The sequence below is a fragment of the Vitis vinifera genome, chromosome 9 (assembly GCF_030704535.1).
Source record: "Vitis vinifera cultivar Pinot Noir 40024 chromosome 9, ASM3070453v1".
Taxonomy (NCBI): Eukaryota; Viridiplantae; Streptophyta; class Magnoliopsida; order Vitales; family Vitaceae; genus Vitis; species Vitis vinifera.
This window is the reverse complement of record NC_081813.1, coordinates 5,370,392-5,392,743: the sequence shown is the minus strand read 5'-3', so window position 1 is coordinate 5,392,743 and position 22,352 is coordinate 5,370,392. Positions and strand designations below refer to the sequence as shown.

General features: G+C 36.0%; 3 protein-coding genes across 3 annotated transcripts; all 3 read left to right on the top strand.

The window, feature by feature from the left end:
- The first annotated feature begins 3,222 nt into the window (after positions 1–3,222).
- On the top strand, positions 3,223–6,252 carry LOC100266929 (uncharacterized). The gene has a single exon (XM_019222009.2). It carries the CDS (start codon positions 3,223–3,225, stop codon positions 6,250–6,252), a length of 3,030 nt encoding a protein of 1,009 aa, XP_019077554.1.
- Positions 6,253–8,280: 2,028 nt separating this feature from the next.
- Positions 8,281–10,478, top strand: LOC132254362 (uncharacterized). The gene is made up of 2 exons (XM_059739842.1): positions 8,281–10,356; positions 10,440–10,478. The coding sequence occupies exons 1-2, from the start codon at positions 8,281–8,283 to the stop codon at positions 10,476–10,478; spliced, it is 2,115 nt and encodes a 704-aa protein (XP_059595825.1).
- Positions 10,479–10,573: 95 nt separating this feature from the next.
- On the top strand, positions 10,574–12,094 carry LOC100244611 (uncharacterized). Its single transcript, XM_019222075.2, has 2 exons — positions 10,574–11,292; positions 11,765–12,094. The coding sequence occupies exons 1-2, from the start codon at positions 10,585–10,587 to the stop codon at positions 11,780–11,782; spliced, it is 726 nt and encodes a 241-aa protein (XP_019077620.2). The 5' UTR covers positions 10,574–10,584; the 3' UTR covers positions 11,783–12,094.
- Positions 12,095–22,352: the final 10,258 nt, after the last annotated feature.

Genomic DNA, 22,352 nt, shown 5'->3' with positions numbered 1-22,352 from the left:
CATAAAAGAGAAAAACATCCAAGAGGAGGGGTGAATTGAGTTTTTAAAAATTCTTTCTAAATACAACAAATTTAAGTACAAGAGAAGCAAATATAAAGAGATAAGGTAAGATAAATCAAACTTAAATTTTATAGTGGTTTGACATTTCCTTGCCTACGTCCACTCTCCTCAAACTCCTAATCGAGTGAGGGTTCCACTAACTTGAAGTTTCAACCAAGCTTCTAATCACTTTTACACTTGGACTCCGGCTCCAATGGGCTCTTACACAATCTCTTCAAGTTTCAACTCACTTGAAGACTTTAACACTCAATTAACAAGTATGAATATCTCAAACAATGGTTCAAATACAACTTAAAGTTAGGATGAATCACAAAGGTGCACTAAAGAGTTTGCAAATGGAGATTTAATGCACTAAGAAAAGAATGAGCTTTTAAGGCAAGAACAAGTGGGTAGACAAATAAATGCAGGTGTTATTTTACTCATAAATGAAGTGGAGCTCTCTATTTGTAGGTTTCTAACCTTAGGAGCCAAAGAAACCAAAAAGCAGTGTCAATCGGTCGAGTTGGGGGTCGACTGGTTCACTAGCTGTTGGAGCATTTAATGCTTGGCAGGTGACCGTTACCCTCGACCGGACCTCGACAGGGAAGACAAATACCTCGATTGAGAAGGAAAGGCTACTGGAAGAGAGATAGTGTTTTTTGCACCTCTCGACCGGACCTCAACCGGGAAGGGGTACCGGTACCCTGGCCGGTTGAGCCGGTTTGGCCAATACCTTGACCAGTTCACCATTTTTGGCCCGAAAACCTATCTTTTTATATCATTTTCTCTTCTTACACTTAGGTAAAGTTTTTAGGTAAATTAATATGTCAATTTTGAAACGGTTTGCCTAAGGTTTATTTGATAAAACTTGGGTTTTGATGAAAATATAACTTTAAAGCATAAACCGAGTTTTTTCAAAGATGCATGAAATGATATGTAAATTCTAAGTGCACCCATGCATTCATCTTACATATGTTTCCTATGATTAAATGTCTTCTAAAAGTCTTAATCTTGCATCCATTAAGTCCTTTGATGAATTTCCAAATTAACACCTGAAATTCTTTATAATTCAAATTAATTAGTAACTTAACCATGGTTTGTTATGATCAAAACATGATTAGGAGAACCCTTGGGCTAACAAATCCTAAAATAATCTCTCCCCTTAAACCAATGATCCATGCTGGAATAACATCAATTGAGATAACATATATTGAAAGATTTCTCAAGGGAATCTAAACGTTTACTCATGATGTTAGCAATCTAATTTTTAGTAGGGAAGTCTAAGGATATGGCTTTCTCTTTTACAAGGTCCCTAATGAAATGAAAAACCTTACTAGTGGCTTTACCCACTGAGTCGAGGTCATATCCATAGGCAATGTTTGTGAAAAACTTGGAACAGAAAGAAACAAGGGATTATAGAGCAAAGAGTTTTTTCTAAAATGATAAATGAATTTTTGAGGAGAATAACAGAAATTTAATGAATAAAAACCAACTTTTATTAATGGTGAAAAGTTCTAAGGCTCAGGATTCCATTGGTATCCACACACATGGCCTTGCTTGTCCTTTAATATGCACTTGGGTCTAATGATTACCTCGACCCAAATGGAAGATATATTCATTAAACTCTTTTAGGTTTCAATTTTCCAAAGAGCGTCTTCTTTGATTGATACCTAATTTTTCATCATTCAAGATCAATGTGTTTCTCACCCTAACTTTCCAGTCTTGCTGGATCCTGCCAATAATCAGTAATCTCAACATGGATCTCATTGTAACTGTAATATGCTAGAAATAGTACAGGCCAACTTGCATAAGAAAACTTGATGAGATTTCCAAAAAAAAATTAAAAATAAGAAAAGACATCAGTAAACTACTCACAGCAGTTTGAGTTCATACAATCAGTTTGGCTGGCTGTTTTGCTTTTTTCTAATCCTTTTTCCTTTTTTTCCTTTCTTTTCTGGCAACCTTTAGCTCTTGCAGATGCTCTCTGGATCACAACTTCATTGTTTAAGAGAAGGCTTTGATTTGAAAGGGTTGCTATACTTTCCTTAGGAGCAGTGATGCTGCATGAACATTTTTCTTAAACCTCTGTTACTATAGTTTTTCATTTCTTCCTGTTCCTTCCGTTTTGTTACTCTTTCTCTACAAGTCCTTATTCAGAGTACAGATTTTGGACTGAAAGTTGCAAACATCGCATCCTTTCTATGCTTTATGGCAAAGATAAAAGCCTCATTTGATTATCAGTAACCATTGAGAGGAAGAAACTTTGGAATAGTAATTCTATCAATGCCTCTTTAACCAGATATTAATCAGCTTCAAGGTTCTCAAGGATTCCAGAAGCTTTCTGCTTAAGAAAATGTATGTTTGTAGAAATTCCAATGGATGGGTGAGGCTCAACAAAAACAGGTAGCCCTGAAATGTATGTATGCATTTCCTATCAGTTTGGGAAACAACTATACTTAGATCCAGCTTTCTACTGGGGCCAGGGTTTCTAGTAGATGTTTTTTATGTAGTAGTGGTCCTTCACCTCTTTTAACTAATGTTATATGCAAAGGAAGGAGGTAGAGATCCTGCGGCAAGGTAAATAAAAATGTGGAAATGAATTGGTCCAGGTTAAGAATTGTTCCACACAGGCTGGTTGATGGCCTGCACAGGCCTAAAACCTGAGTATGTTTATTCTGCAGTTTTACTTTGCCAGGGGCCATATCCTGACAAGCCGAGCAAAAACAAAAATGTTGATGGAAACAAGGAAGATAATCCATGGTGATGTAATTAATTAAATTTAAGGTTTTGTCTTTTGTATCTTCCTGAGCTTTGGGTCTTTGTAAAATGTGACTTTCAAGGAAGTTTTGTTTGTCTATATATATTTTTAATTCTTTTAAGCCTAAACAGATTAGGAGTTCTTTTCTTATCACATTCTCAAAAATCAAGTTTCATCTGCAGGGACAATTACGCTGAAAAGAAGGAATATTAAGGTTAGTCTATCTAGTTAAATTTCTGCCTGCATCATTCTTTTCCAAACCTCCTTGATTCTTCTATTAAGGTTAGTCTTTCTAGTTTAGGTTTTGTTTTGGTTGCTATATTAGAACCAAAGAACCAAACTATATGTACATACTGACACTAGTGTCTTTGGTTTAGCAAGTGTGTAACTCAGAAACCCAGAAGTATAAGCTTTGAATCTCAGATATGGATATTCCACCTCTGGTTCATCATCTCATGGCTCTAGCATTCTTAATACTTTTCTTGGGTTCATTTACTTCTCCATTCTCGGATTTTGAAAGCTCCGATGAGCCTTCTAGTATCTGCAGTTTTGAACGTCTTTCTGAGGTCAGAAGGGAATGTAACTCCTTTTTGTCTTCAGCCTCTAAACTTAAACTTGAGGGTGGGAAAGCCTATAGAATGCCAAATGAGCTCTCTTTTCTATATGGAGACTGGATGCAAGAGACTGGCACATCGCCATTGATGCCATTTGATGATGGTGACATGGGGAAGAACTTTTCAGATTCTGGATCACTCCTAAAATTGGTTTCTTTCTCAATAATGGACATTGACATCTCCCATCAGTATGAAGATGCAGTCAGTGTCTGCGGGTATTTGTCTATAGGCATAAGTAGGAATCGCTCACTGTCTAATGATGCAGACGGTCTGTCCCCATGGTTCAGGAAAGAGCCAGGAATTTCAGAATTGATTATCCCATTTGAAGGTCTTTATACAGAGACTGAAGGCGAACGCTTGATGTGCTTCTTGGGAACTTCGGTTTCTCCTTTCTCAGAGGGCTTTCCTGATCCTTCGGAATTACCAATGGCCTATAGCAGTGAAAACTATCTCCAATCTCCTCTTTTACAGGATGATCGTCTTATGCTGGTTCTTCGGTACCCTCAGACATTTTCTTTGACTAGCAGAGTGATCCATGGAGAAATGAGGAATCTGAATCAAAATTCAAACCCAAAATATTTCGATAAAGTTTATATATCATCCCAGTTGGGTTATTACTCAAATTATCAATTTGTGTCCGAAAAGTTTGTGTTGAAAGCTTGCAATCCGTACCCATGCCAAGATGGATTGTTAGATGGTGGAATTATCAAAGGTTTGGAGTTTTGTAAAATTTTCCAGAGGCTTTCGGCAGAAAAGTTCGACATTGTTGCAAACTCAGGATGTGATGGTACAGAGGAGCACTGCCATAATCTGGGCCCCTTTGTGCTAGGAAGTGAAGTGAAGACAACCAATGGGATTCAGGACAAGTTCAGAATCATGATGAACGATCTGCATTGCATTCCAGGAGACAAGCTAAGTACTGCGAAAGCTTCTGCGGTCTTTAGAGTGGTCTCTTCTGGAGAGAATCTGTATATTGCAGAAGGAAGAACTGGCCTTTCCGGAATGACAATTACTGCAGAGGGAACATGGAATTCCTCAAGTGGGCGACTGTGCATGGTTGGATGCGTTGGTCTTGCTGAAACTGGGTCACATGGATGCAATTCTCGGATCTGTTTATACTTCCCCTTTTCATTTTCCATCACTCAACGGAGTATTGTTGTTGGGACCATGTCGAGCATAAACAATACAGATTCTCACAATCTGTTGTCGTTTAGAAAGGTACTCCGACCTCTGGATGCTTGGAATAAGTACTATGACTACAGCAACTCTTATTTGTCGTACAAGTATTCAAAAATTGAGTCAGCCAATATCATCTTGAAGAGAAATGAGAATTTCAATTTGGGAACCTTTATGAAGAAGTCATTTCTCAAATATCCATCTGTGGAAGATATAAACAACATCACCAGTCTTTCCCTACTATCAGATGAGCTGAGTTTTGATACCTATGGTCTTCCAGATCCTTTGCCCAATATCCATCCTCCAAAGGCGTATGTCACAATGGAGGTACTTTCTATAGGTTCCTTGTTTGGTCGTCATTGGGCACACTTTAGAGACTTTTCTCATAAAGAAGAGCCTCAAATTCTTACTAATTCTGATTCCACCAAACAAGACCAACTTCTGAATATTTCAGCACATTTCACCCTTAGTGGAGAATCCCATGCTCATATCTCGGTGCTATACTTGGAGGGTCTTTACAACCCACTTCTTGGGAAGGCTTTTCTGATTGGCTGCATAGACATCCCATTGTCGCAGGGGCCCATCAACATTACAAGCCTGGAAAGCAGGATGGACTGTTTGATAGAAGTGAAAGTAGAGTACTCATCTAAGACCACCCGTTGGTTGATAAACCCAACTGCCAAGGTCTCTATTACCAGCCAAAGGAATGTGGAAGACACACTCTATTTTAGTCCAATCAGCATCCAAACATTTCTAATTCCCTACAGTGACAACTCAAAAGAGTTCATTTTTCGTCTAAACTTGGAGGAAAGTTTACGGATGCTGGTTCTTTCTGCCTCAATTGCTTGCATATATAGCCAGTTGTTTTTCATAGAAAAGAAGGTTGATGCCATCCCTTTCATATCCTTAGCCATGCTTGGTATTCAGGCTCTTGGCTATGTTCTTCCCCTGATCACGGATGGTGCAATCCTTTTCAAGTGGAAGGAATTTCAATATTCTCATAACCTACTTGATGTTGGAAAACCTACGTGGTTTCAAGTAGTTGACTGCACCCTAAAGTTCCTTTCGCTGATTGCTTTTGTACTGACTTTAAGACTCTGTCAGAAGGTAAAGAAAGCTCGTCTCAAACTACTCACCAGTCAGCCTATAAATTGGAAGCACAATCCAAGTGACAAGCTAGTTTTTCTTTCTGCCTGGACTATTCACATGGTTGGATTTGTAGCTGTTCACATCATTCATTACAAGAAAACAGCAGATGGGGTCATAAGTACTCACCATAAGCTTTCAGAATGGGTGATTGACGTAGACGAGTACATGGGCCTTGTTCAAGATTTTTTCTTGCTTCCTCAAATCATCGGTAATGTTCTATGGCAAACCCAAGTTAAATCATTGAGGGAACTTTATTACATTGGGTTCACACTTCTGAGATTGCTTGTCCGAGCTTATGATTGCATAAGAGATCCTGTTTTCAATCACTACTTTCATAAAGGCGACCACAACAGAAGTTCAGTGTTCTTTTCAAAGTCTGAAGAAGTTATAATAATGGCAATTCTAGTTGTTCTTGCAATAACAGTTCATGTCCAACAGGGATGGAATTTCAACAAGTCTAGTCAAATAGAGAAGTTCAAGCAGCACAGCCCTCCACCTCTTGATTCCAATTCCTGAGGAATATATCTTTCCAAGCATTTTGAAGCTGCAACATGTGATGATAAGCATTGTTTCAAGCTTTAGTGGACTAGAGTAATATTATGTGTTGCTTTTCTAATGATCACCAGGAAAACTTGTTTTAGCTTCAAAATTTTCATTTTTCTTGTTGAGTTTGCTGTACAATATCTGCAGAATTTTCAATTACACAGTACTGCCTGGGAGTATATTTCTTGGCCTTTTGGCTAAGATCAAGAGCAATGTTTATTATTATCAGTTTAATCATGGATGCTTGTTTTATCATTTTAATTTTCCGGGTTAATTATCCTAGGATACACAGGCCACCCTTCCTTAGGAATTGAACTCTCATTGTGAACAGTATTCCAGACTACTTTTGGTTGAGATCATTTAATATCGAATACTCTCTGTTTTCATACCTGTGCCCAGAAATAACATTCTTTTAGAGGAACAACACCTATTGGCAACAAGCTCTTCTATGAGAATTTTCATAACATCCAGTTAGTGGCTAGAAATTGTCACTGCAACTTCAACCAGATGTTAGACCTAAAGATCCTGAGGGTTGCAGACACATCTCCTTACGAAAATGTCATGTTCTTGTGGAAATTCCAGTAAAGGGTGAAGCTCAATAAAAGCAAGTTGCCTTGAAATTTTTGGATATGTTACCTATCAGATGGGTTCCAAAGGTTTCCTGCTTATTTAGCTTTAACATACTTAACTATATGCAAAGGAAAGAGGTTGAAATTTGATGGGATGGTAACAAATGAAGCTACCATGACATGAAGAGTAGATGGTTATTGTAGTGCCAACGAAAGCTTTGATGCCAACAATGTTAGTTCAAGAACACAAAGATAAAACAATCACACATACGGTACACGAGGTTTTAACGTGGTTCGGCCAACCATGCCTACGTCCACGGATGAGAGATAATGATTCCACTGTACAATAGAGAATATTACAGAGGACAGAACCAGATACAACTATTGGGTTCCCGAAACATCCCATATTTCCCCACTCCTTGTATCCATACCTTACTACGAGTCATCTCGCTCGACTGGGTACCTCCCGTTCTTCCTCACATCTCTATCCACCTTGTATAGTCTCTACAGGCCCATCTCCATCTCATAACTTTTTCCCCTCATGACCTAGAATATTTATAGAGATATTTCCAACAACCTTCCTTATTCTATAAGGAAGTCTAATATTACAATAATATATCAACCTAGAAATATTCTATATAATATTCTTTACGAAAAGGAATCTATACTAATTAGGAATTTGGGACACTTCCTAACAAAGAAGACATTCTAAAGCCGGCATTTTGTGATAGGCTTATCAGAAACAACAAAATGGTAGATTAAAACAATGAAAACTGGCTTAGCAGAAACAACAAAATAGTAGATAGAAACAATGAAGATTGTCCTTGCTAATAACGTCTTTAATTAAATTTAAGGTTTTTTGCTTCTGCATCTTTCTATGCTTTGAGACTTTGTAGTGTTCGAGGGTTCATACCAATTTCGTTCCTTTTTTTTTTCTCTGTTTAAATTTCGTAAGTATCTATAAACTCCAAGTTATTTCTTATCTCATTCCCAGCAATCAAGTTCTACCACTAGGAATACCTGGAGAAGAAAGAATAGTAAGGTTAGTCCCTTCAGTTCAATTTCTTTGTGCATCTTTCCTGCTAAACCTGCCTGATACTTTATTTAATGTTCTCTGTGGCATAGACAAATTAATGAAGATTGCATACATGAGACATACTTGGTTCTCTCTTGAATTATAAGATTTTGTTATACAGTTTGTGACAGAACTTCTGAATCTGCAGCATTCAATTTCTAGTTTTTTTCTTATAATACTTGGATATTTGGAAATTGCTGATTTGAGCAAGTGGGTGTACTTTTCTGTTTTGTTTTGGTTAATATCTTAGAATCAAAATATATTTATCTGCTAACATCTGTGTTCTTTTTGAAATTTCTTTGGTTAGCAAAATGGGTGACTGAGAAATCAAGGAGAGATAAGCTTCCAATCTTTGACATGGACATGCTACCTCTTGCTCATCATCTCTTTGTTCTTGTATTCTTGATTTTTCTCTTCAAAACTGTTGATGCTCAATTATCAAATTTTGAAGACTCAGATGAGCCTTTGAGAATCTGCAAGTATGAAAGATTTTCTGAGGTAAAAAGGGAATGCAGCTCCTTTTTGTCTTCAGCCTCTGAATTGAAACTTGAGAAGGAGAAAGCCTATGAAATTGCAACTGAGCTCTCCTTTGTAAATGGAGACTGGGTGCAAGAGGCTGGTGGAGCACCATTGATGCCATTTGATGATAGTGACATGCCTAGGAACTTTTCAAGTCCTGGATCACTCCTAAAATTGGCTTCTTTCTGGATGATGGGCATTGATTTTTCTCGTCAACTTGAAAATGCAATCAATATCTGTGGATATTTGTCTATAGCCATAACAAGGAATAGCACATTGTCCAACAGGCCAGAGAGTTGGACCCCATTGTTCTTTAAAAGGCCAGGAGTATCTGAATTGAGAATCCCATTTGAAGGGCTTTATATGGAATCTGAAGAAAATGAAGGGGAACGTTTGATGTGCTTGTTAGGGACTTCAATTCCTCCTTTCTCAGAGGGCTCTTCTGATCCTTTAAAATCGTCAATGCCCTACAGGTCTAGGTGCAATGACCAGTTTTCCCTCTTAATGGATGATCGAATTATGCTGGTTCTTCGGTTCCCTAAAAGATATACTTTGACTAACAGAGCAATCTATGGAGAAATGAGAAGTCTAAACGAAAACTCGAACCCAAATTATTTTGATAGAGTTCATATGTCATCCCAGTTGGGTTTCAACTCAAAATATCTATTTGGGTCAGAAATGGTTGTGTCCAAAGCCCGTGATCTGTACCCGGACCAACACGAACTGATAGATAATGGAGTCAAGTTTGAAGCGTTGCAGTTTTGTAAACTTTTCCGCATGTTTGATGGAGAAACATTTGACATTGTTGAAAACTCAAGGTGCGATGGTAAAGGGGAGAATTGCAATAATTTAGACCCCTTTGTGCTAGAAAGTGAGGTTAAGGCCATCAATGGGATTCCACCCAAGTTTAGGCTCATGATGAACAACTTGCATTGTGTGTCAGGAGACAATTTCAACGAGCCCAAAACTGCAAAAGCTTCTGCAGTCTTTAGAGCATTTTCTTCTGAAAATCGGTTCACAGCAGGAGGGAGAACTGGTCTTTCTGGAATGACTATTTCTGCTGAAGGAACATGGAATTCTTCAAGTGGACAATTCTGCATGATTGGATGTGTTGGATTCACCGAGACTGGGTCACATGGATGCAATTCTCAAATCTGTTTGTACTTTCCTGCCACATTTTCCATCACCCAACGGAGTATTATCTTTGGGACAATCTCAAGCCTGCAAAAGGGAGATTCTCACAATCCCTTATGGTTTAGAAAGGTGCTGCGTCGTCTGGATCTTTGGAACAGTTACAACGATTACAGCAACTCTTATTTGTCATACAAGTATTCAAAGATTGATCCAGCCAGCATCCTCTTGAAGAGGAATGAGAAGTTCAATTTGGGAACCATAATGAAGAAGTCATTTATGAAGTATCCATCTGTGGAAGATATAAACAACATAACCAGTGTTTCCCTCCTATCAGATAAGCTGGGTTTTGGTGCCTATGCTCTTCCAGATCCTTTACCCAGCAACCATCCTCCAAAGACCTATGTTGGGTTGGAGGTACTCTCTCTAGGTTCATTGTTTGGTCGTTATTGGCCAGATTGGAGCGACTCCTATCAGACAGCAGAGGCCAAATTACTTAACAATTCTCATACCACCAAACAAAATCAAAATCGACTCTTGAATGTTTCAGCTTCTCTCACCCTTACTGGAGAATCCTATGGTCATATCTCAATGCTATTCTTGGAGGGTCTTTACAACCCACTTGATGGGAAGATTTTCTTCATCGGTTGCAGGGACGTCCCAGTGTTTCAGGAGTCCATCATCAACAATCCAAGCCTGGATAGCAGGATGGACTGCTTAATAGAAGTGACAGTAGAGTACTCATCCAAGACCACCCGTTGGTTGATAAACCCAACTGCTAAGGTCTCTATTACCAGCCAAAGGAATGAGGAAGATCCACTCTCTTTTAGGCCAATTATTCTCAAGACAGATCTAATTCCTTACAGAGACAACTCGAAAGAGATCATAATTCGCAGAAACTTTGAGGCAGTTCTTCGGATTCTAGTCCTTTTAGCCTCAACTGCTTGCACAATAAGCCAGTTGTTTTACATTCAGAAGAAGGCAGACGTCATTCCTTTCATATCATTAACCATGTATGGTGTTCAAGCTCTTGGTTTTGGCCTTCCCCTCTTCACCGGAGCTGCAGTTCTTTTCAAATGGAAGGAATTTGAACATCCCATGAAGCGTTCTTATGCTAGAAAAACTATGTGGTTCCAAGTACTTGACTCCATCACGAAGTCCCTTTCGTTGGTAGCATTTGTACTCTCTCTAAGACTCTTTCAGAAGATTTGGAAAGCTCGTCTCAGACTACCTGCTAATAAGCCTCTAAATGTGAATCAAAATCCTAGTGATAAACCAGTTTTTCTTTCTTCCTGGACTATTCACACGGTGGGGTTTCTAGCTCTTCTCATCATTCACAACAAAAAGACAGAAGATGGGGTCGGGATCAGAAATAACCATAAGCCTCCCGAGTGGGTGGCTGACCTGGGTGAGTACATGGGTCTTGTTCAGGACTTCTTTTTGCTTCCTCAAATCATCGGTAATATCATATGGAAGGCCCAGGTTAAACCCTTGAGGAAAGTTTATTACATCGGGTTCACAGCTCTGAGGTTGCTTCTCCGGGCCTATGATTATGTAAGGGATCCTGTCATCGGATTCTACATCCATCAAAGCGATTTCAACCAAAGCTCAGAGTTCTTCTCAAAGTCTGAAGGCATTGTGATAATGGCAATTCTTGTTGTTCTTGCTATCACAGTTGGGGTCCAACAGAGGTGGAACTTCAACAAGCCTAATAATCAGGTACTAGATTCCACTTATGAAGAATTGCTTTCCAAATAAGGCTTGAGTGCCCACCATCATGAATGAGACCAGAGCACATTGACGACGATCATTCATCATTTCATATTGTGAAGTAATCTTGAATCAGACTTTCAACAACTTCAAAGTTTGATACTCTTGAAAGATTATATCCTGATTTCTTATAGGTTGTCTCTTGACTGGATCGTATGATCTAAAACGAGACTCTTCATCACTATACCTAACAAATATGTATGGAACTGCTTTATCAAAGCTTTGATATTTATTTTTGAGGGCATGCACAAAGGATTTACATCCAAACACCTTTAAGTAAGAATAGGAGACATCCTTCCCAATCTAAATCTTTTCTATAACATGCAAATTTAAAGGAATTGGAGGTGACCTATTTATCAAGTGCATCTGGTATGTGGTTCAAGCAAGATATATCTTTATAACACCTTATGTACCTTTGCAGTTTGCAGTGTACATCTAGCTCTCTGTATGATCATGTGATTCATCTTTTTAGCTACACCATCATATTGTGGGGTACCTGTTGAGAGTTATGCCTTAGTATCTGCTGAAAGAAAGGCTGCAAACATCAACCACATGCAATTGAAGTTAGCGAGATTACTAGAGTACTGATGCAATTTTTATGTTTCTGTTTTGTTGATGCTATTTTATTGTTTTTGTTTTTAAGTCAAATTCTGATGCTATTTTGTAGGAGGTAGTTGTTTGTTCAACAAGTAGCTTAATTTGCTGTTTTTTTAGGTCATATTTGTTACAATATCGTGTATAAATTTTTCCTTATGATCCAATAAAAATATAGAGCAGTAGCAGTACAACTCTGTTATCTGTTACTTGGTGTGTTAACCTGCCCTACTACCAACAGTGTGGTATCAGAGCTTTTTTGTCTTGAGGGACCAGTGAGGTGAGTGAGCCTAAACACCATATACCAAACCTGAATATGAAAACCTTGCAGAAATGGAAGAAGTAAGCTTCACAACGGCACCACCAGTCTTCAATGGAGAAAATTACCAAACTTGGGCTGTTAGGATGACTGTTCATCTACAGGCTCTTGATGTCTGGGAAGCAATAGAGGAAGATTATAAAATTCCTCCACTTGGAGCCAATCCAACTGTGGCACAGATGAAAAACCATAAAGAGAAAAAGACGAGGAAGGCTAAAGCCAAGGCTTGCTTATTTTCTGCAGTCTCACCATTAATTCTCACCAGGATCATGCAACTTAAATCTGCTGCAAAAATCTAGGAACATCTCCAGGAAGAATATCAAGGCAATGAAAGAGTCAGAAATATGCAGGTGATGAATTTGATTCGAGAATTTGAAATGGTGAGGATGAAGGAGTCTCAAACCATAAAAGACTATGTAGAACAACTTCTTACAATAGCAAACAAGGTGAAGTTGCTAGGTAAAGAGTTTTTTTATGAAAGAGTTGTTCAAAATTTTTTTGTCACACTTCTTGAAAAATATAAAGCTACAATTTCTTATTTGGAAAATTCAAAGGATTTGTCAAGTATCACCTTGGCAGAACTACTAAATGCTTTATAGGCTTTGGAACAAAGAAGACTCATGAGGCAAGGAAGTTCTGTAGAAGGATCTTTTCAAGTAAAGACACAAACCAATGAAGGCAACACAAGAAGGAGGAAGAACAAAAAGAACAACAATAAGCTAAGCAACAACAACAATAAAAAAACTGGAACCTATCCACCATGTCCTCATTGCAAGAAAACAAATCATCCTTAACAAAAATGTTGGTGGGGACCAGATGTGAAATGCAACAAATGTGGTAGACATGGACACATAAAAAGGATTTGTAGAACTCAACAGCATCAAGAAGAAACCAGTGCAGCAGCTGAACAATACCAAGAGGAGCAACTGTTTGCAGCAACATGTTTTGAAAATGAAAGCACCTTTGAAAGTTGGCTCGTGGACAATGGTTGTACAAACCATATGACACATGATCAAGATCTTTTCAAGGAGATTGATAGGACAACGATTTCCAAAGTCAAAATTGGAAATGGTGAGTATATTCCAGTAAAAGGTAAAGGAACAATAGCTATTGAAAGCCTAACAGGTTTAAAGCTCATTTATGATGTTTTGTTTGTGCCTGACATTGACCAAAATTTGTTAAGTGTTGGACAACTTGTTGAGAAAGGATTTAAAGTTTGTTTTGAAAATAGAAATTGCATAATCAAGGATGCTGAAGGCAGAGAGGTGTTAAACATAAAAAGAAAATGCAAAAGTTTTGCATTGAATATGTTAGAAGATGAGCAAGTTGCTGCTGCATAACATAAGAACAATACAATGCTTTGGCATAAAAGATTAGGGCATTTCCATCACAATGTCATGCTCTACATGAAGAAAAATTAGATTGCAGAAAGACTCCCTGATTTAGAAAAAGAACTTCCTATATGTCCAGTCTGTCAATATGGGAAGCAAACAAGACTTCATTTTCCTAAAAAACAGCGTGGAAATCAACACAAAAACTACAATTGGTTCACACAGATGTTGGTGGACCTCAGAAGACACCATCCTTGAAAGAGGGTAAGTACTATATTGCATTTATTGATGACTTCACAAGATTTTGTTGGATTTATTTCCTCACTTACAAATATGAGGTTACTGATGTGTTTTGGAGATACAAGGTCATGGTTGAAAGTCAAAGTGAATACATGACCAAGGTTATAAGGACAGATAATGGTACATAATATACATCAGAAAAATTCAACAAATTCTGTGAAGATGCAGGCATAGATCACTAGCTCACTGCATCATACACCCCACAACAAAATAAGGTAGTGACAAGATGTCTTCTACATGAGAAAGGGCTACCAAAAAGTTTCTAGGCTGAACCTGCAAATACAGTAGTATTTTTGCTAAATAGACTACCAACATTGTAGAAACAGACACCTTTTGAGGTCTGGTTTGGTTATAAACCTATGCTAATGAATTTAAGGACCTTTGGTTGCTTGTGTTTCTCTTATGTTTCTCATGTGAAAAAAAACAAGCTAGATGAAAAGTCAGAACCAGGAATTTTCATTGGATACAATAGTACCTCAAAAGCTTACAAAATCTACTTGAGCTTTGACCCAAAATAGTGCTTTTTTAAAAAAAATTCCAAAAAATAAAGTGGTTTTGAAAATAATGTCCGATCTAATGCGTCTGTGCCACATAAGCTGCCAGGTCATAAAACCGCAGTTGGTGACTACGGTTTTATTTTTCTAAAGTGTTTAGAAACCGTAGTTACCAACCACGGTTTTAACTTTAAGTTTAAAGCCGTAGTCACCAACTGCGGTTTTAACTTTATATATATTTATATATAACTTTATTTTTTTTAATAAAAATATTATATTATTTTGATTTTAAATATACTTATTTCATTATTTTAAAAATAATAATATACGAAATTAAATAATTGATATTTTTAATTTGATATAAAAATATATTTTTAAATTTTATTAAAACAATAGGCACTATATTTAATATAAATATAATTAATTAATTAAAATAAAATATAATAAATTATATTTATTTAAAATAAATAAATTATAAATGCTTATTTAGAAAAATAAAAAAGTAATATAAATTATTATATTAATTAATAATTTTTTATATATTATATATAAGTGGTATATAATACCTCTCTCTCTCTCACACACACACGTATAAAAGTCTAATTTAAGTTTAAAATTTATCACATTTTTATTTAAATATATAAATAAATTTTATTAAAACATTTGACACTATATTTAATATAAATATAATTATTTAATTAAAATTAAATATAAATAAAATATAATAAATTATGTTTATTTAAAATAAATAAATTATAAATGCCTATTTGGAGAAAAAAATAATATAAATTATTATATTAATTAATAATTTATTTATATATTATATGTAAATAGTATATAATATCACACACACACACACACACACACACACACACACACACACACACACACACACATATATATAAGTTTAATTTAAGTTTAAAATTTAGCATATTTATTTAAATATATAAATAAATTATTATCATATAGATATAATATTATGAACTTAAATTAAAATATGATAAATTTTAAACTTAATTGAACTTATATACATGTGACATTATATACCACTTACATATAGTATATAAACTACGGCTTTAACTTTAATTTTATATATAAATATATATTTATATATATATATATATATATATTTAACTTTAATTTTTTAAAATAAAATATTATATTATATTGATTAAAAATATGTAAGTGGTGTAATAAAAATATTTAACTTTAATTGATCTCATTATTTAAAGAATAGTAATATATGAAATTAAATAATTGAGGTCTTTAATTTGATATAAAAATATATTTTGATAATTTTATTAAAATATTTGGCACTACACTCAATATAAATATAATTAGTTATAAATATACTATTTTATACCCTTATAATGAAGAACATTATATTATTTTGTAACTTTGTGTAAAAATTAAAGGCAATTATGCACTTGAACAAAATATAATATGACTTCAAGTGGGTAAATAATTGGAAAATTGCTTAAATACAACAAAAATAATTTTTTTTTTTCCATTTTTCTCCTTTCAAAATGGGATCAAAATGGAATGGAAAGGCTTAAAATGTTAAACTTAAAATGCCAACCTAAAAGAATTTGTTTTTCCACTTCTTAAAATATAGAATTGTAGAAAGAAAATACTTTTGTTTTTCCAATCAATTCACTATTTAGTTTAATTGTTTTGGTAAATAGATGAAAATGCTTTTGGAATATTTTTGTAAATTCATTGATAATAGGAAAAATGTTTCTTATTGGGTACTAATGGGAGTTTTGGGCAAAAATGATTTCTTTAAAACAGAAAATTCATAAAATAATTTTATTCTCAAAATAATTTTCAATGTGATGTGTGTCGTATTCATGTAGGTATTCACATCACAAAACTGTAATTGGTAATCATGATTTTTTATTTTTATTTTTAAATAGTCAAAATAGTAGTTGGTGATCATAACTTTAAATTTAAACCTAAAACCAATTTTTTAAGTTCAAATTTTAAATCATGTGAATGTTCAATTTTTAAAAATTATTTTGATTGGAGGTTTAGATTGTAAATTTTTTTTAATACATTATTTATTCTATATCAATATAGTGTTGTTGTAACTAATTAGTTATAAATATAATTAGTTTAAATTTAAACCTAAAACCAATATTTTAGATTGTCAGATTGCTATATGTAAGTGGTATATATATATAAGTTCAATTTAAGTTTAAAATTTATCATATTTTCATTTAAATATATAATAATTTGTTCATAATAATAATAAAAAAAAGTTAACAATATAATGCAAATGAAAATAAACACAAAAACTAAAAAACAATCCTCAATGAGTGCCACATGATGGGGTCTTCCTCTTTCTCTGCGGACGCCTATGATAAAGAGACATCTCTGTGGAATCTATCTGTGCAATCTGCCATGTCTCAGTATGTATAGGTTGAGATGGAGCTGATGGAGGCAAGACTCGACGTCTACGTGGACCACGATGTCTCCTAGGTGGACATACATCTAGCTGTGTAACATGTGTAAGGGTATGATGCATGGTAGTCTCTATGGGAAGACGTGTAGGTGATGGTAAAGTGGTAGATGGTGGGGTGATCTCAGGTATAGTGATATCTGATATGGTAGCATCTAGAAGAGGTGATATAGGAGATGGAATAATGACATCTGCTGTAATGGTAGCTGGTGCAATAACATCTGGTATAGTGGACTTGAGCAAAGGAGATATAAGTGATGATGGTGAGGTGACATGTGGTGTAGTGGTCTCCTCGAGAGAAGGTAGAGGTGATGGTAGACTAGTAGATAGTGGGGTAGTCTCTGGTATAGTGACATCAGGTATAGTGGCCTCAGTGGTAGGAAATATAGGTGATGGTAGAGTGGTATCTGATACAACATGCCCTAAGGGAGAAGGTCCAGGTGAAGGTGATGGTAGGGGTGAAGGGGGAAGTGTGGAAGCCTCAGGTGCAAATGGAGTAGATGATGTGGATGGTGCTAACATGGTCTCAGGTGGATGCATAGATCGTCGAGGCTGTCGACCAGCTCGCCCATCATCTCGTCTACTACCTCTCCCTCGGCCTCGAATAGGCTGCATCCTAACTGTAGTGGCTGACACAGGTGGGCTCATGGATGGGTATGATGATGTAGGCGACTGACGGAGTGAATGTATGCGATGCTCCTCTCCAATAACATGCAAAATATCAATAGCAATTCGATGAATGTCGCCTAATGCACCTGAAGTAGGCCCAACAGATCGACTAGCAATCTCAACCATACCAGTGATCTAAAAAAAAAAAAAACGTTAAACAAACAAAAATGACTTTTAATTAATTATAATTTAATAAACCATTTATAAATTAAAAAATCTTACCAATAACTGAGTAGCTGCTGTTGTACTATGATACCTCATCTGATCTCTATGGAGAGGGGGTGTGATCAAACGTCGTGTAATCGTCGGTACCACTCCATATATGGATCATGAAACTGCATAACACCCACCATAGGTGGTGCCGTCGCAATACGCTCCTCACGACTACCCCATAAGGTAATATACTGTGCATGGAATGCTCCTCAATCATACTTATGTCGTCCTCGCCTATCCATAGAATGGAGGTCTAGCTCTATGGAACAAGATGGAGGTATCCCTTGTTGAAGGCCAAACTGTCGCAGCACTCGCTCCGGTGGATGCCACTCGACAATGTCAAAGCAAATAAGAGGTGACATCGTCCGCCAAATCTCCTGGTCTGCTAGAGATATCGCCGGAAGATGGGCAACTAAGTCTCCCATGTAAGGCTCCCATAAAACCTGTTAAAATCAACATTTGAGATTAATACTGAGTACAGGTTTAAATGGTTAACAATAGCACATTACATCTTATATGTACCTAGTCATGGGTCTGTGCATCTAACTGGTTTCGATAAAATGTCAACACACGTGATGGGTTTTGAGCCCATGATAAAGGTACTCTCCACCTACATCCTAACGGATCAGCTGGTAAACCCTCGTGTAACAATGCCTCATCCTGTAATCCGTGGTCCAACTGCTCAGTTGGTAAATCATCGGCTGCATCATGCTCTAAATGCTGGGCTGTTGGAGGGGTTGGTGGTCGACCAAAATTAGGGCGACCCACGTGGAGTCTCTCCCAAGACCACAACTGAAAAAAAAAATGTAACATTAAAATTTTACTTAAATTATAAACTTGAAGCAACTAGAAATTTTAATCTAATGTGAATAATTAATTATACCTGTAATAGTGTGACACATCCAGCAATATCGGTGGCACCGTCCAAACTCGCTCGACACAACTCCCTATATAGGTGTGCTAATACTGCACTACCCCAACTATACATAGATGTCTGAGTCAAGTCTCTAAGTAGTGGGAGGTAACACATATGGATGTGGGTACCCTTCTTGTTTGTAAATAGCGCTGAACCTATGAGTCCTAATATGAAAGCTCGTGCATACCGCTCTAATGTGGCATCATCTAAATCAACTGGTGGCTAAGAGAACTGGTAACATAGCCATCGTGTCGATATCGCTGATCCTCTAATCTCAGATATAGGGGGAGTCACTCCTAAAAGTTCATAACATAGCAGTGACCAATCTATGTCACATGTGCCAGTGATGGGAAGCCCATGAATACGAAGTCCTAATATGACAACAACATCCTGTAAAGTAATGGTCATCTCCCCAACAGGTAAGTGAAATGTGTGTGTCTCAGGACGCCATCTCTCAACTAGACTAGTGATCAATCCCCAATCTAGTGTAATGTGTCCAATACGGTATACACCATAAAATCCAGATCGAATAATATAAGGTCGAAGACGAGAATCCATCTCCCACTCCCGCATAAACCTAGATACATGCTGTCGACAAGTCAAGACTAAAGCAAGCTGTAAAAATACAAATATATCAGTTAGATAATAAACTGCAAATTTTTTCATTATTTAATGAGATATTATGTGTTTGCATATACATACCTGGCCAGAGTCAACTAAATGAGACCTGTGTCTATCCTGTAGAACCAAAACAGACGTATCAACTGAACGAAAATGACATGCTGCTAGAATATGGCTACATGGGAATCCATATATGAGTGTTTTACCACATGTGCATGCATACTCCTGTAAGTTGATGCGATATGTTCGACCACGAGTTGAGCTACTCTTAGTACCTTTATTAGTCTTCACATGAAATTGTCCTCGGATGTGATCATATAAAACAATCTCATGAGATCCCGCCTTAACCACATTTGCCTTAATCTTAGCATCAACATATAGAGTGTATTCCTCATTTGAAGCAAGTCGATTAGCACCTTGTTCCCTTCTCACAACAAAGTAACTATTTAGCCGAAAAAATGTCAATTGAACCAAAGCAGTTATGGGTAAGCTACGAGCCCCTTTAAGCACACTATTGAACACCTCCGACATGTTTGTAGTCATGATGCCATACCTTCGACCTCCGTCATGAGAGAGCGCCCATTTCTCAAAAGGGATTGCTTCCAACCATTGTGTTCATTTGTTTATTGAATTTTTCAATCTTGGTTGCTAAGGCTGCTCTGCACATCAGATTTTTCAATATTTTATCCTTGAATCGAGTCATAAAATTACTGGCAAGATGACGCATACAAACCCTATGATATGCGTATGGCTCAGACCAACCAAGATGAACATCGCTCATTGCAACCATAATGCCTAGATGTTGATCTGATATAACACAAAGTCCCCTCCTATGAGTTACTCTGGTTCTAATACATGTCAAAAACCAGCCCCAACTATCAATGTTCTCGCCCTCTGTTAGGGCAAAAGCCAATGGGAATAACTGATTATTTCCATCACAACCCATAGCAATCATTAAAGTGCCTTTATACTTGCCATACAAATATGTACCATCAATACTGAGTACAGGCCGACAATGCTTGAATCCTTCAATAGATGGATGAAATGCCCAAAAAACTCGCTGCAATATCTCTGTATTCTCCATAATACCAGGAAATGTTTTTGAAATAACAACACATCCTGGATTTGCCTGCTCTAAGGCAATGAAAAAATGTGGCAGCTCTGCATATGACTTATAAAAATCACCAAATAAGTTTGTAAGAGCTTTAAGTTTCGCTTTAGATGCATTTTTGTATGATATTTGGTATCCAAATTTCTCCACAATACTTGCTTAAATAGCAGCCACTAACAATGTGAATTGTGCCTTAATCATTCCTTGGATATGAGCAGCAATCAAGTTGGAATCTAATTGTTGATGGTCCCTATTCAAGCAAGGATTTACACATTTGTGTGGACCGTTGTATTTATTGATTGCAAATGAAGTTGTACCTTTTACAACCATAGCACGGAGTTTCCATGGACATTGAGATTGCTTAGCCGTCTTGCATCTTAAGACTAACAACTTTGTAGTTGACTCAACAACAACGTACTCTTGATGTGCACTAATAGAGTACAACTTCACAGCATGTTGTAAATATGCTTTTGAATTAAAAACTTGGCCAACCATGAACTCTCCACCCGAGTTTCCAATATTAGTTTTCCCCCATGGCGTCCAGTCACTTGAAACGGCATTACCAATGTTTTCTACATTTTCAAACTGCAATGATGGTGCCGAGTGATACTGAACAGGGGAAAACTCTATTGGGTCCTCAGGATCTGGGTTATTTGACATATCACAACCTTCCCCATCCACAGAGACATATCTCCCTTGTTCACCTTCCATTGCTTTGTGAAGAGCTAAGAAAGATGAAACAACATTAACATTATTGTTATCCTCATCAATAATTTCAAACACCCTATCGTCATCATGTTGAATATCTTCTGCTCTCTCACTTTGATCATCACCTTCTTGGGATTCACATTCTTCTTCATCTTCATCTTCATCTGCTCTACACTCATAAGTCATTGCAACAGGGGCACTACTAGGTCCACAACCATACTCAAATTCCTCAACATTATCATTTTGTCCGAGTAATAATTGTGTGAAGTTACCCAATAATTGTCCTCTCACCCGTGGTTATACTGGCACTTGTTCAATATATAATTCAATTTCGTCCATTCCAAATGTGTTAACCAATTTCAACATTTGAGATAAACTATTATCATCCCATATTGGACAAGGTTGGAACCTATTTTCCCTTTTTAAAGGATACTGACAGTTGAGGACTACTTGAAATTGTTTTTTGTCAATGCCAGTTCTCGAGTATATCATAGATAACAAGTGTTCGTAGGTTGCACTAACAGGCACATCCAAAGGCACAATTACAGCTTCATTCCCAATATACTTTACATCTGTTTCTGTCCTCAACATTTTTCCTTTATAAAAGCAAATAACAGGAACAATACATTCAGACATGATTTACCTACAAAAAATACAATATCAAATGGTTTAATAATTAATGAAAATAATAGCAAAAGAAATTGCGTATAATCTTTTAACATGTGAATACAAAAGTATATAATAAAACACCTTCTTACGCATTAGGGGGGAAAAATATAAATCACTTAATAATAATAAATTTTTTATTTAAATAGCTATCTATGATACAAATATAATCATAGATAAATGTTTTATAGAAGTTTAATTCAAAACTTAGATAGTGGGTTATAAATCAATAAATTTTGAGTTAAACAATTACAATAATCTTAAAATTAAATAAAAAATAATCGACCAAATTTTTTTTAATAAAATATCATATATTAAAATAAAATTGAATATTATCAAGTATTAAATAATATATAATTTAAATAATTATGTTATTATCCATGAATCACTTCATATTTGATTAAAAAAAAATTTTAAAAAAAAGTTAAAAACTCAAAATCAAATAAAAGTAACCCACCACAAAAAATATATTAATAAAATATCAAATATACAATTATAAAAAAAAATCATTTGTATATATATATATATATATATATATATAAACATTATTTGAATATTAAAAATGCAAACAAATAAACATTTTATAAATCCATTTAATATTAATTT